This window comes from Chenopodium quinoa, unplaced genomic scaffold, assembly GCF_001683475.1.
Source record: "Chenopodium quinoa cultivar QQ74 unplaced genomic scaffold, ASM168347v1, whole genome shotgun sequence".
NCBI classification, from domain to species: domain Eukaryota; kingdom Viridiplantae; phylum Streptophyta; class Magnoliopsida; order Caryophyllales; family Amaranthaceae; genus Chenopodium; species Chenopodium quinoa.
In genome coordinates, this window is record NW_018742630.1 from 1,174,620 (window position 1) to 1,185,517 (window position 10,898).

The window sequence follows — 10,898 nt, forward strand, 5'->3', positions numbered from 1 at the left end:
GTTGTAATGAAAGACGTTATTAATTTCTGTATTTGATGTGTAATATGATGTATATCTTATTCCTTCAAAACATAAAAAAAATCCAAGCATACTCAATTCAAAATCCTAATGTATTCTTTAATATTCACCTATTCTATACATGGACCTAATTTGCAGAGTACTAAAAAAAGCCAGTAAAATCCTCTAAACCACATAGTATGTAAGTAACCACAAATTAAATTGCAGAATGCATGAAGTTGTTCTCCATACATGAAACTAGTGAATCTCTTCATATGCCAAATATGTTCCTCCTTGGAATCTCTGCCAAAAATAAAAGGAACAACAAATGGCTCGCTACATCACCCCCCACCCCCCCAAAAAAAAATAAAATATATATATATATATATATGATGTCTAATGTTACATCACTGTCTGCCACTAAATTATTACAGTATCACAGAAACAGCTTCATCAACTTCAAAGATTCAACTGGTTAGTGGCTACCAGTTGTCACTATGTAGTAGAAAGGCTGTATAAGGGACGCATGAAAATGGTTTCCTAACAGAGAGGATTTTAAAATAATGGACTTAGCTGTATAAATCAAAGACTGGGCACAATCATGGACATGTAGCATTAAGGTAATCTTATAAGAGATCATCATTAATCTTGTCCTTCAATTTACACAAATCACCACATTAATAAGGTAATACCCAGCACTATCCACACTAACTGGCAATTAAATTTTTTTTCTCCAATAGCTTATTCCTATTACTATCTTTTTTGCACAGCCATTTAGTTCAACAATGATTTCATCAATAAATTGTTAACTATATACTGAAAAATTTCGAGAAACATAAATCAAAAAGATATTTGAACTTTACCTTCTAAATGAGTTCCACTCATCAGATCTAGAAGATGACTGTCTAAAAGAAACCGCAGCTCCAATTCCAAAAACCCCACGAGTCTTGTTAAAGAAAGCTGACTCACGAGTTGGAATCTTTGATTGCTTGGACATGTAAAACTGAGGAAACACTACCGATGCCTCAGGCTGACAACAGAACCAGTCCAAAGCATTCGCACTTGGGGGCACAGCTACCTGTAACTCAGTTTATATATTCCTTAATCAAAGAAACCAAGAAAACAATCTGGCTTTCAAATTTTCCAACTAGAACCCAAATGCATCATTTTCAGCTTAACAGCAGTTTAACGAGGCACTCCATTGCAAAACTATATAATCTCTTCACACCCAAATAAAACACATTAATTCTTCCAAGTGTTATATCTTTATCCAAATGAACTCTATACACCACATTTTACATTTACATATTCGGCAAACCTTTTCTTTTTTTAAGGACATTTTGCTCGTTTCTCTCAACTTTTTTTTTTTTTTTTAGTTCCATCATAAACCGTGGTGAAAGCATATGTGACAACTAAATTGGTACGTACAACAGAATACTTTACTAATGTCATCAACAGACTAGATTCCATGAAATTAAAAGAATAGTACAAAACACTAAAAATACCTGAAATCTAATTTGACCACAAGCAGAATTCGGAGATAAGCTTAAATTCCTGAAGCGCATCCTTCAATGCAGCAACACCATGCTCCAATGTCAAAGCAGGTGGAAGAATTCTAGTAAGAGACGCTTCAACTACCAAATCATCACCACAAAATTCATCTTCCAACGCGTTAACTGAGTTATTCAAATTGATTGCCCGATTCATCTGAAAACTCAAAAGGAAGACAAAATTAAGAAAGAAAAAAGAGGAAAATGAGAGAGAAAAAAGAGGAATACCTTGAGGAAGGGGTTTTGATGGAGGAGAAGAGAGCGGAAGAGGTGGAAATTAAAGGAAAGTGAAGGAAGTTTAGGAGAGAGATTAGGTTTAGGGTTTGGAAAATTGAAAATTGGGGAAGATGAAGTGAGATAATTTGGAAGAATTAGGGGAGTGTTCATGGTTGTGGGAAGAGGGAAGTGAGTAGAAGAAGATGACTAGTACTGAGGTAATACAGTTGCTGGTTGGACGGTATTCTCACTAATTTCCCGCCTTTTGGATTACGGGGTAGTTACCCATTTTAAAACAGATGAAAACCCGTCGATATGAAAAGTTATTCTTATACGTGGCAAACCACTTGGAATTTCGTTGGTGTTATAGGGATACCTGACGTACCTCGTCGGTGCTACAAAGTTTACTCAGTCAGTGTTTTAAAGATTACTCGATTAGTATTATAGAGGAAACTCGATCATTGTAAAAGGAGTTCCTTTATTCTTTAAAACGTGGCCACATATGGTGTGGCCAATCGTACACAAAACGTGTTGAATTATAACAAATCTTTGATCTAACCGATTATAAAATGTTCATGAGCAGTTTAATTTGCATCCATGACCCCTAGTGCTACTCTATCTAGCAGGGATGGTTCTGAGCATTTGAAGGATGATCAATTACACAAGGCCCCTAAGTGAAACTATCATAAAATAAAGGCAAAATTGGTCTTGATAGCACCAACTATAGGTTGGGTACAGAGAATAGCACAACCTTGATTGGGTGCGCTCAACATCATAAACTATTAAGTTTGATGTAGAAAATGTTATAAATGACATCGGATGACAGAGAATCTACCGAAAAACTGTATTTTTATTATTTTTATTATTATTATTATTATCATCTCAAAAACAGATAAAGTCATACAACCTACAACAAATTAGTGGGAAGCCGAGATACAATTTGGGCCCCCACTCCTCTAGCTATAGAAAAGCCTACCCTAGTGAAGATATAAGCTGCAGCACGAGCCCCAATGTCTTGCGTCGTCGAGAACCACTGAACCCGCTTCAGCAACACGACAGCCTCCTTCTCCAATTCCCCAAGCGAAGAAAAGGAGAAGGGAATGAAACCATACCCCATCAGCCGACAACTAGCTTCATACTTCATCCGCTTCCGATGAGCCGCATCAGCCACAACCCGTCCAGGAACAAAGTCAGAAAGCCCTGTCTGTGTCAATGGAGAAGACCCTGTTAAGTCCACACAAACATCGCGACCACGATCCCAAGAATAAAGTAACACATCAGCAGGTCTAAGGGCCCCGTCATTCCCTCCAGACAACCCTATGTCAACCTCCTTTCTTGCCGAGATCCCAGATATGTAGCAGATATCAACAAGGGTATCCCGGACAATATTATGCCGATGTTTAATACCGACAAGACCAGCACACGACACCGCGTGATCACCGAAAATATCCCCAGGAAAAACCCGAGAACAAGCAGAGCATGGTGTCGAGATAGAGAACAATGTAACACCCATCCTATAGCACAACACACATCGGTAGGTCTTTGGGTTCATCGTCTGACCCAACCCAAAAATAGGGACTGCCCGAAGCCAAGCAGAGGTGTGATCTCCCCGTTGCGATTTCAACAATGCTGATTGCCGAGGAGTCAAAGAATAAGCGGCTTCTGCAGAAGCGGTAACCTTTGTGAAATACATATCTGCCAATTTCTTCATGAGTTTAGGGGCAGCGACCTCACTAGGATTACTCATAATGTCAGACTCCACTATTCCATTATCCAAACTCAACGCATCTCCAAAGGCTCGTCCAAGACCAACAACACCAGCATGTCGTAATAGCTGTGTCTGCAACCCAGCAGACTGTAACCGGGAAGCAAGAAAAGCATAATGTCGAACATCACCTGCGGAATAAACACCAAGACCGCCATAAGCAAAAGGCAAGGTGGTAAGCCGCCATTGCCAATCGCCAAACCCAGGCCCTGAAGCAGTAACAATACGCTCCAATGAGGATCTAAGTGCCCCATCGAATGTGCGCTGAGCCGTCTCAAAGGTACTAGGTGGACAAGTACGCAATGCAAAGTATAGCTTAGAAACTCCGGTACAAGCCCTAAGCAACAACAGCTCGCACTGAGGATCATCTAGCTGAGCAACCCTATCCATAAGTGTAATGGTCTTTGTCAGCCTCTGCATCACAAGCTCACCTCCAAAACCGGAATCGGAACTAACAGGACCACCAAGCAGCTTAACACCACGCAAGGGTCGAGCAATATTAGGCGGAAAGACACCCACAAGCCTGCTTCGAGGGTCTTCTGTAGGCCAGAAAACTTCAGTTTTTTCCACGTTAAGATGTAACCCAAAACGAGGCCCGTCCTCCATAATCAATTGCAGAACCTTCCCTACCACCAACGTGTCACCAATCACAGTATCGTCATCCAAATACCAGGCCTGAAGACAGACATCAAAAGTGTGTCTGATCTTACACACTAGGGGTTGTAAAACCAAAGCAAATAGCAAGGGACCAAGGGGACCACCCTGCTGCACTCCCTGAGACGACCATAAGGTGTGGTCCCCATAATACAATCTAGCTGGATTAGAGTAGCAGAACTCTACCCAGCGCGAAAGGCCCGGACAACGACGACGAACCTCCCGTAACATGACCGCACAATCAACTAGATTGAAGGCATTTTAAAAATCCACTAATAACATAGAAAGACCCACATTGGAACCACGATCCTCAATCAACCGATTCACAGCATGAAGAATCGCTTCACCTCCCGAAGAAACTCCAACACCAAATTGGAGACCATCAAAGTAGCTTCCTAAAGACAGACCAACCATAACAACACCGACCTTCGAAACCAGACGCCGCCAAACAGTACCCACAGCTATAGGACGAATACCACCACCAGGCTTGACAAGTGGTGTCAGAGGAGCACTAGCAATATACCCTCCTAGCTCCATAGGACACTTACCAGCGAGAAAGAGATTAACCACCCCAGAAATAGAGTCAACTAACTCATCCGATACAGTCACAGCAGCACCACTCAAGCAATCTATAAGGTGCTGAGCACGTAAACCGTCCCTACCACATGATGAGCCACGTGGAAAACTCTTAATCCGATTCAAAACAAGATCAGAAGTAGTAACGAGATGAAGGCCATCAACAGGTATATCAGGCAAGGATGGAGCTGGAGAAGTAGGGTGTTTAGACTGTAAATCCGCGAGAGTATCATCATTATAAGGAGCAACGCCTGAAGAAGAAAGAACCCGAACTGCAGCAGTGTAATGGCCGTCACAAATCTTCCTACGACATTGCTTGATATTACGCTCCTCCAAATCAAGGCCCTCATCACCAACCACTGAAAAAGAAGGAGAATCCTCTGCCAAAATATCCCTCACAAGCTGCAAATTACCACCTGGTGCACTCCAAGAACAAATAGCACGGGAAATACTCTCCTCTTAAAGCCGATGTTTTACCGAAGACCTACACTCGGAGCTACTCCGCTGGCGAAAGGTTTTAAGGGTGCATAAAGGTAACACCAACAAAGAAACCCAACTAAAAATGTCATCAGGCCTAGAAATCACCTTATCAAGGGCACCTTTCAGAACCCGAGAAAACCCCAGACGACACTTGGGAGGTATAGATTTTACAGTCCGAAACCCCTTGGAGAACAAACAGTCAAGGAGAGCCACATCAAAACCACAAGGCTGATCATGCACCAAACCACCTATGCGCCCAAGCTGAGCCGAAGAAGAGGCAGATTGCGGCTTGGAGAAATCATGAAGCACAAAACGAACAATACCATCCCTTGCATCCGGGGGTGACACAATCTCACTCGGACTATGACGACACTTAGCACGCTGCGTATGCGTTTTGTAGCAAACCCCACATAACCAAATCCCCATACGCGAAAAAGTAACTTCAGCCTCAGTATAAACGGCCAAATTAGAAGAAATAGAATGTCGTGTGATATCCCGCGCACCAATACAAAAATGACGATCATAAAGATGCTTGATAAGAGAACTTTTAGTAAGACTGTTGCCACTTCCATCTTGACAACCACTAAGACCCACAAAGGGGCAATGAAACTTCACCCGAATTATTATTATTATTATTTTTAACCAATTTTTCACTCTTTTTTAATCTTCTCTAATTTATTTGATACTTTATTATACCTAGCACGTGCTTCCTAATTATTTGTCTCTAACTTATTTTGTAATGACTTTCATGATAAATTGCAATGAATGGATTATGTTTGGCAAAATAAATCGAAATCTAAGACACAAATTATACAAATAAAATTCATCCAACCAGACATCAATTTCGACAAATCATTATAACACCAAGTAATATCCTATTTTCATGAAATTATGGAGAAAAAAACTAACTAAATAAACAAATGCATGTATTCAGCACAGAGATTGAAATGAATTTCAAAATGTACAAAAGTATAATTTCCAAATGTCTTGTGCTGATTGATTTTGGATTGGTCTTTGTCGTTTTCCTCGTATACCTATGTATTCTTCAAGGAGTAGTATTAATTTTACTAATTGGGGGTAATGGGAGAATAATAATAATGGGGGCATGTCCTTAGTATAGTAAAGTAATTATACACGTGAGAGAATATTAAAATAAACAGATAAATAAAGGTGAAAATTGGTTAAAAATAATAAAAATACACTTTTTCGGTAGATTCTCTGTCCTCCGATGTTCTTTATGACATTTTCTGCACATGTCTTAATAATTTGTGATGTAGAGCGCACTCGATTAAGGTTGTGTTATATTCTATGCACCCAACCTATAGTTGGTGCTATTGAGGCCAATTTTGCCTAAAATAAAGAAGACCAATTTTTGAAATTTATTTAAACAAAATAAAGAGAAAACTTGTTAATCAATAATCTAATCTTCATTTTATCATAAAATGTGTATAATTTAGTAAAAAAAAGTTGTTAGTAAAGTTCATAGGGAGTTTTTATAACCTTAAAAAAAATGAATTTAGGAACATTTTAACGACATTGCAGCAGACCATTTTTAGTGTTAGCATTTGTAGCTTTCGCCTCTACCGAATAATATGAGTAAAACCAAATTGCAGATTGAAGTGTGGAAGACAAATATTTTCATACCTTCAAAGACATAATACACACAGTGAACAAAGGTAATGTTGAAAAAAATGCAGTGTACATACATATATTAAAACAAAACTTCAATCACTTTGGATAATTATTGCTTTTTTTTATTTACACTTATCATCACAATTAAATAGGAGTGAATTTTGGATAATTAAATAGGAGGTAATTTTGGATAATGTGTATTCACTTTAGCATTGAGTCCAAAAGTCAGTCACTTTTCATTTTGATAGTTTCCGTATTCATAGTTCCGTATTTATAGGCCAACAATAGCAGTAGTAATAACTTAATTTTATGAATGGATATAGGTTATCTTATGAACTTTGATAGTTCCGTATTTAGGCCAACAATAGCAGTAGTAGAGTATGCATTATTATCTTATACATGTTATTATACATATTTAGTGTAGTTTTTCCAAAAATAAAAAATTAAAAAAAATCATTAATGACATCATAAATCAAAATGACGAGAATTTTTTTAATGAGAAAGCGACACACAGGATAGGGATGGGGATGTATGATGTCAGCAACGTTTGAAATCGATCCTGATTAGGGGATTTTCCCCGCCTAATCACTGTTTGCCATGTGGACCAATCAGGTCCAGCCATGTGTCCACCACATGGACCAACAAGGACCTGACACGTGTCAAGCAGCAATCAGTCCAGCATGGACCAATCGCGCCACGCCACGTGGCCTGCTATCTGCCCACCAAGAGAACGGCCACCTTGGCCTGGTTTTCGGGACAAGCCCAATCAGCCTTAGGTTGACCTAAACCTAGTATTGGGCACGCATCCCTAGGCTATAAATACAGTAATTAAGCCTCCATTTAAGGGGATTCAGAATTAATTGCTCTCACCTAGAGAAACCTAAACACACGTGCTTTCTGATTGCTAGACCCGACTTAGCAATTAGTTGCACTTCCTGATCACTCCTCCCCTACAGGAACCAGATCGCCCTTTACTTTTCACACCTTTTTTACTCCACATACAAGTACTAACTTGATCGTCGGAAGCGAAGCTCCCACCACCCGGAGTCTCCGTTGTTTTGCAAGTACAGGCGCAAGGTTACCAATCCCAGAATTGTAACTCTCCCACAGGACATCAAAAAACCCCAAAACATTTTGGCGCCGTCTGTGGGGAGAGTACTTTTGAGATGGAATCACAGTCTGTACCGATTCTAAGTGACAAGCGTCCCATGGACGATCCCCTGGTTCAAACGGACCAGGACACTGTCAATGAAATTAAAGTCGAGACTCATACGGCCTCTAACGGGACCGTAAGAGCTGGACACACCCGTCCCTCCGAAAGGAAGGAACGAGAGGACTGCCTGGCTAGATCTAGTAAACCAGCCGACCAGCCGCTTGATCATCAACAGGCGGCCAAGGGATCTGCCCCTATCACTAGAAACGAACTCATGACCTTCATGAATAGTTTCAAGGGGGAGATCCAGGATCTAATCAACAAAAGGACGACAGTTCCACCAAAGGAACAGTCAACCAAAAGACCCTCCCAATCTGGGAGGAAGAAGCTTGTAAAGGATCGGGAGGCGACTCCTTACCCTAAGCCTAGGGCAAGGGAGGAACCAGTGATCGACCTAACTAAGAACCACTTTCCCTCCCCAGGGAAGAGAAAGCCCATCCGTTATGTTCAGCCGGACGGGTCGAAGAGGAACATACTCTGATGCTCGAAAGCTGCTTGAGCAGAAGAAGAATGACCGACTGTCAGAGTCGGCCTCTACTTCTGATTTCCAAGACAGCCTACATAATACCTCCCTGAGGTATTCAAAATCAAATTACGAGAGCCAGACGCCCGACGCCTCCTCTCGTTCTGCTTCCCAGAAGCATTAGGCGGCCCCGTATGTGCCTCCTCAACCATACGTCCCGCAGTCCCAATATTTCATACAGCCTACTCTTTTTGGAGGACAGGCGGCAAGGAATGTCCAGCCTTTGGACTGACAACTTAGGTTGCTCAAACTTGGTAAACAGCCATCCGCCTTCTCTAAGGAAATAATAGAGGCTGCCCAGTCGGTCAAAGTAAAAAATGTGTTGTTAGGGGCATATGATGGCACTACCAACCTAGAAGATCACATGATGGCATATACTAACCTAATGTACCTCCAAGGGTTGGATGACGCCACATGGTGCAAATGTTTCCCGGCCACACTGAAGGGAGTCGCCCAGCAATGGTTTGGCAACTTGTCGGCCGGGTGTATTAACAATTTCCAGACCCTCGCCTACTTGTTCACATCAAACTTCGCAATGAACATTCCTATTAAGAAGACCACCCTTGATTAGGGGGCCATACAGCAGGGAGAGAAGGAGGGACTGCGCTCTTACGTCAAAAGGTTCAATCTAATGAGAATTCAGATACAAGGACTACCTGATGAAGTAGCCTATACAGACTTTTTCAAAGGTCTGAAGGACGGGTCGAACTTTAAATTCGACCTCGTCAGAAAGAAGGTGACCACCCTCCAAGAAGCAATGATGGAGGCGGACGCCTACATTCAGGCAACTGACCTCTGTAATGTTGGAAAGCAGTCAGACCACAAAAAGTCCGACAAAAGAGAAAGCCGGCCAAAGTAGTCGGCCAAAGAGAAAAGGAGAAAAGAAGTCTGGGCGGCCGACTCCTCTGAATAGTCGTCCTAGAAAAAAAGGAAGGAATTTAAACCATACTCCCCCAAGTATGAGTTCAACAAGGATAGCCATGCCATCCTCAATGAAATCAAGGACCAGATCTCAATTGAGAAGCCGGCCGCCATGGAGGGTTCTGTCAGCAATCGGAACCAAAGTAAATATTGTCACTACCATGAGGACATTGGTCATGAAACCAATGAATGTATCAGCCTCAAGCGCCTTGTGGACCGCCTGGCAGATAAAGGAGATCTCGACTCCTATGTCAAGAAGTCTGAGGGGAATCAACCCCCCAAACAGAAACAGGCGGCCAAAAAGAAGCAACGGTCAGCTGACAACTCTGACACTGACGAAGCGCCCATTTATACCATAGCAGGCGGCTTCGCAGGAGGTGGCCCTACTATCCGGGCCAACAAAGATAACATCAGGCGTTTGGATGTTAACTCCGTCGAGCAAGAACGGATCTCCAAAAGTTCATTTCCTGAGGTTGTGATCACTGAGAAAGATTTGGGAGATGTTAGGGGGCTGCATGACGACCCTATTGTAATTGAATGTAAGGTGGCCAACCAAAGAGTCGGTCGAATCCTTATTGATACTGGAAGCTCATCTGACCTCTTAAGTTATCGATGCTTGACCAAGCTCAAGTACAAAACTGAGAGCATGCACCCTGTCTCCCATCCTTTAGTAGGATTTGGAGGAAGAGTCGTCCACCCAGTTGGGCGAGTGGATCTACCTATCCGCTTGGGTGAGAAAGGGGAGGGTCGTCACATGGTGGTCAGATTTTTGGTGGTCGAAGAACTATCGGCCTACAATATGATCTTAGGGCGACCCACCCTGAACAAATCTAAAGTTGTTATCATTCCGTCTCTCACGCTTCTCAAGTACGAGAGGGATGATGGAACAGTCGGCTCCCTACGGGGAGACCAGAAGATGGCCAGAGAATGTTATCTCTCTGATATAAAGCCCACCGTGGTAGCATCTGGCCCCAGTGGAGAGAATACTGAACTTGAGCAAGTCAAGGGAGCTGATCTTGCCCCAATAGCAGCCGGCAAGAAAAGAAAGGCCATCCATCTGGAGGCTGAGAGAAAAGAAAAGCAATAGCAATCACTGGCCGAGGAGCGGTGAGACAAGTTCCGCCCTCAGCCGGCTGGTGAGCATGTGGACGTTACCCTAGACGACATTCACGTCCTGACCGAACTGTTAAGGTTGGGACGACTGCTCTTGCTGCTCTTGGGGATGATTTTCACCAACTCTTGAAGGAATTCAAGGATATCTTCGCATTTGAAGTACATGAGATGCCAGGTATAAGTCCAGACTTGGCAGTACATAAGCTGGTTGTGGATCCGAAAAAGAAGCCGGTCAGGAAAAAGAAAAGGAACCATGGC

General features: G+C 42.2%; 1 protein-coding gene across 1 annotated transcript; it reads right to left on the bottom strand.

The window, feature by feature from the left end:
* Positions 1 to 845: 845 nt before the first annotated feature.
* On the bottom strand, positions 846 to 2,160 carry LOC110721729 (protein PHYLLO, chloroplastic-like). The gene is made up of 2 exons (XM_021900917.1): positions 1,503 to 2,160; positions 846 to 1,075 (listed from the first exon to the last, which is right to left on the bottom strand). Exons 1-2 carry the CDS (start codon positions 1,560 to 1,562, stop codon positions 857 to 859), a joined length of 279 nt encoding a protein of 92 aa, XP_021756609.1. The 5' UTR covers positions 1,563 to 2,160; the 3' UTR covers positions 846 to 856.
* Between the last annotated feature and the right edge of the window lie 8,738 nt (positions 2,161 to 10,898).

Bases quoted from the DNA above. Each gene is read 5' to 3' on its own strand.
- LOC110721729 (XM_021900917.1), bottom strand. From the start codon at position 1,562: ATGCGCTTCAGGAATTTAAGCTTATCTCCGAATTCTGCTTGTGGTCAA. The intron at 1,076-1,502 runs GTATTTTTAGTG...ACTGAGTTACAG, and splicing joins GTGGTCAAATTAGATTTCAG to GTAGCTGTGCCCCCAAGTGC.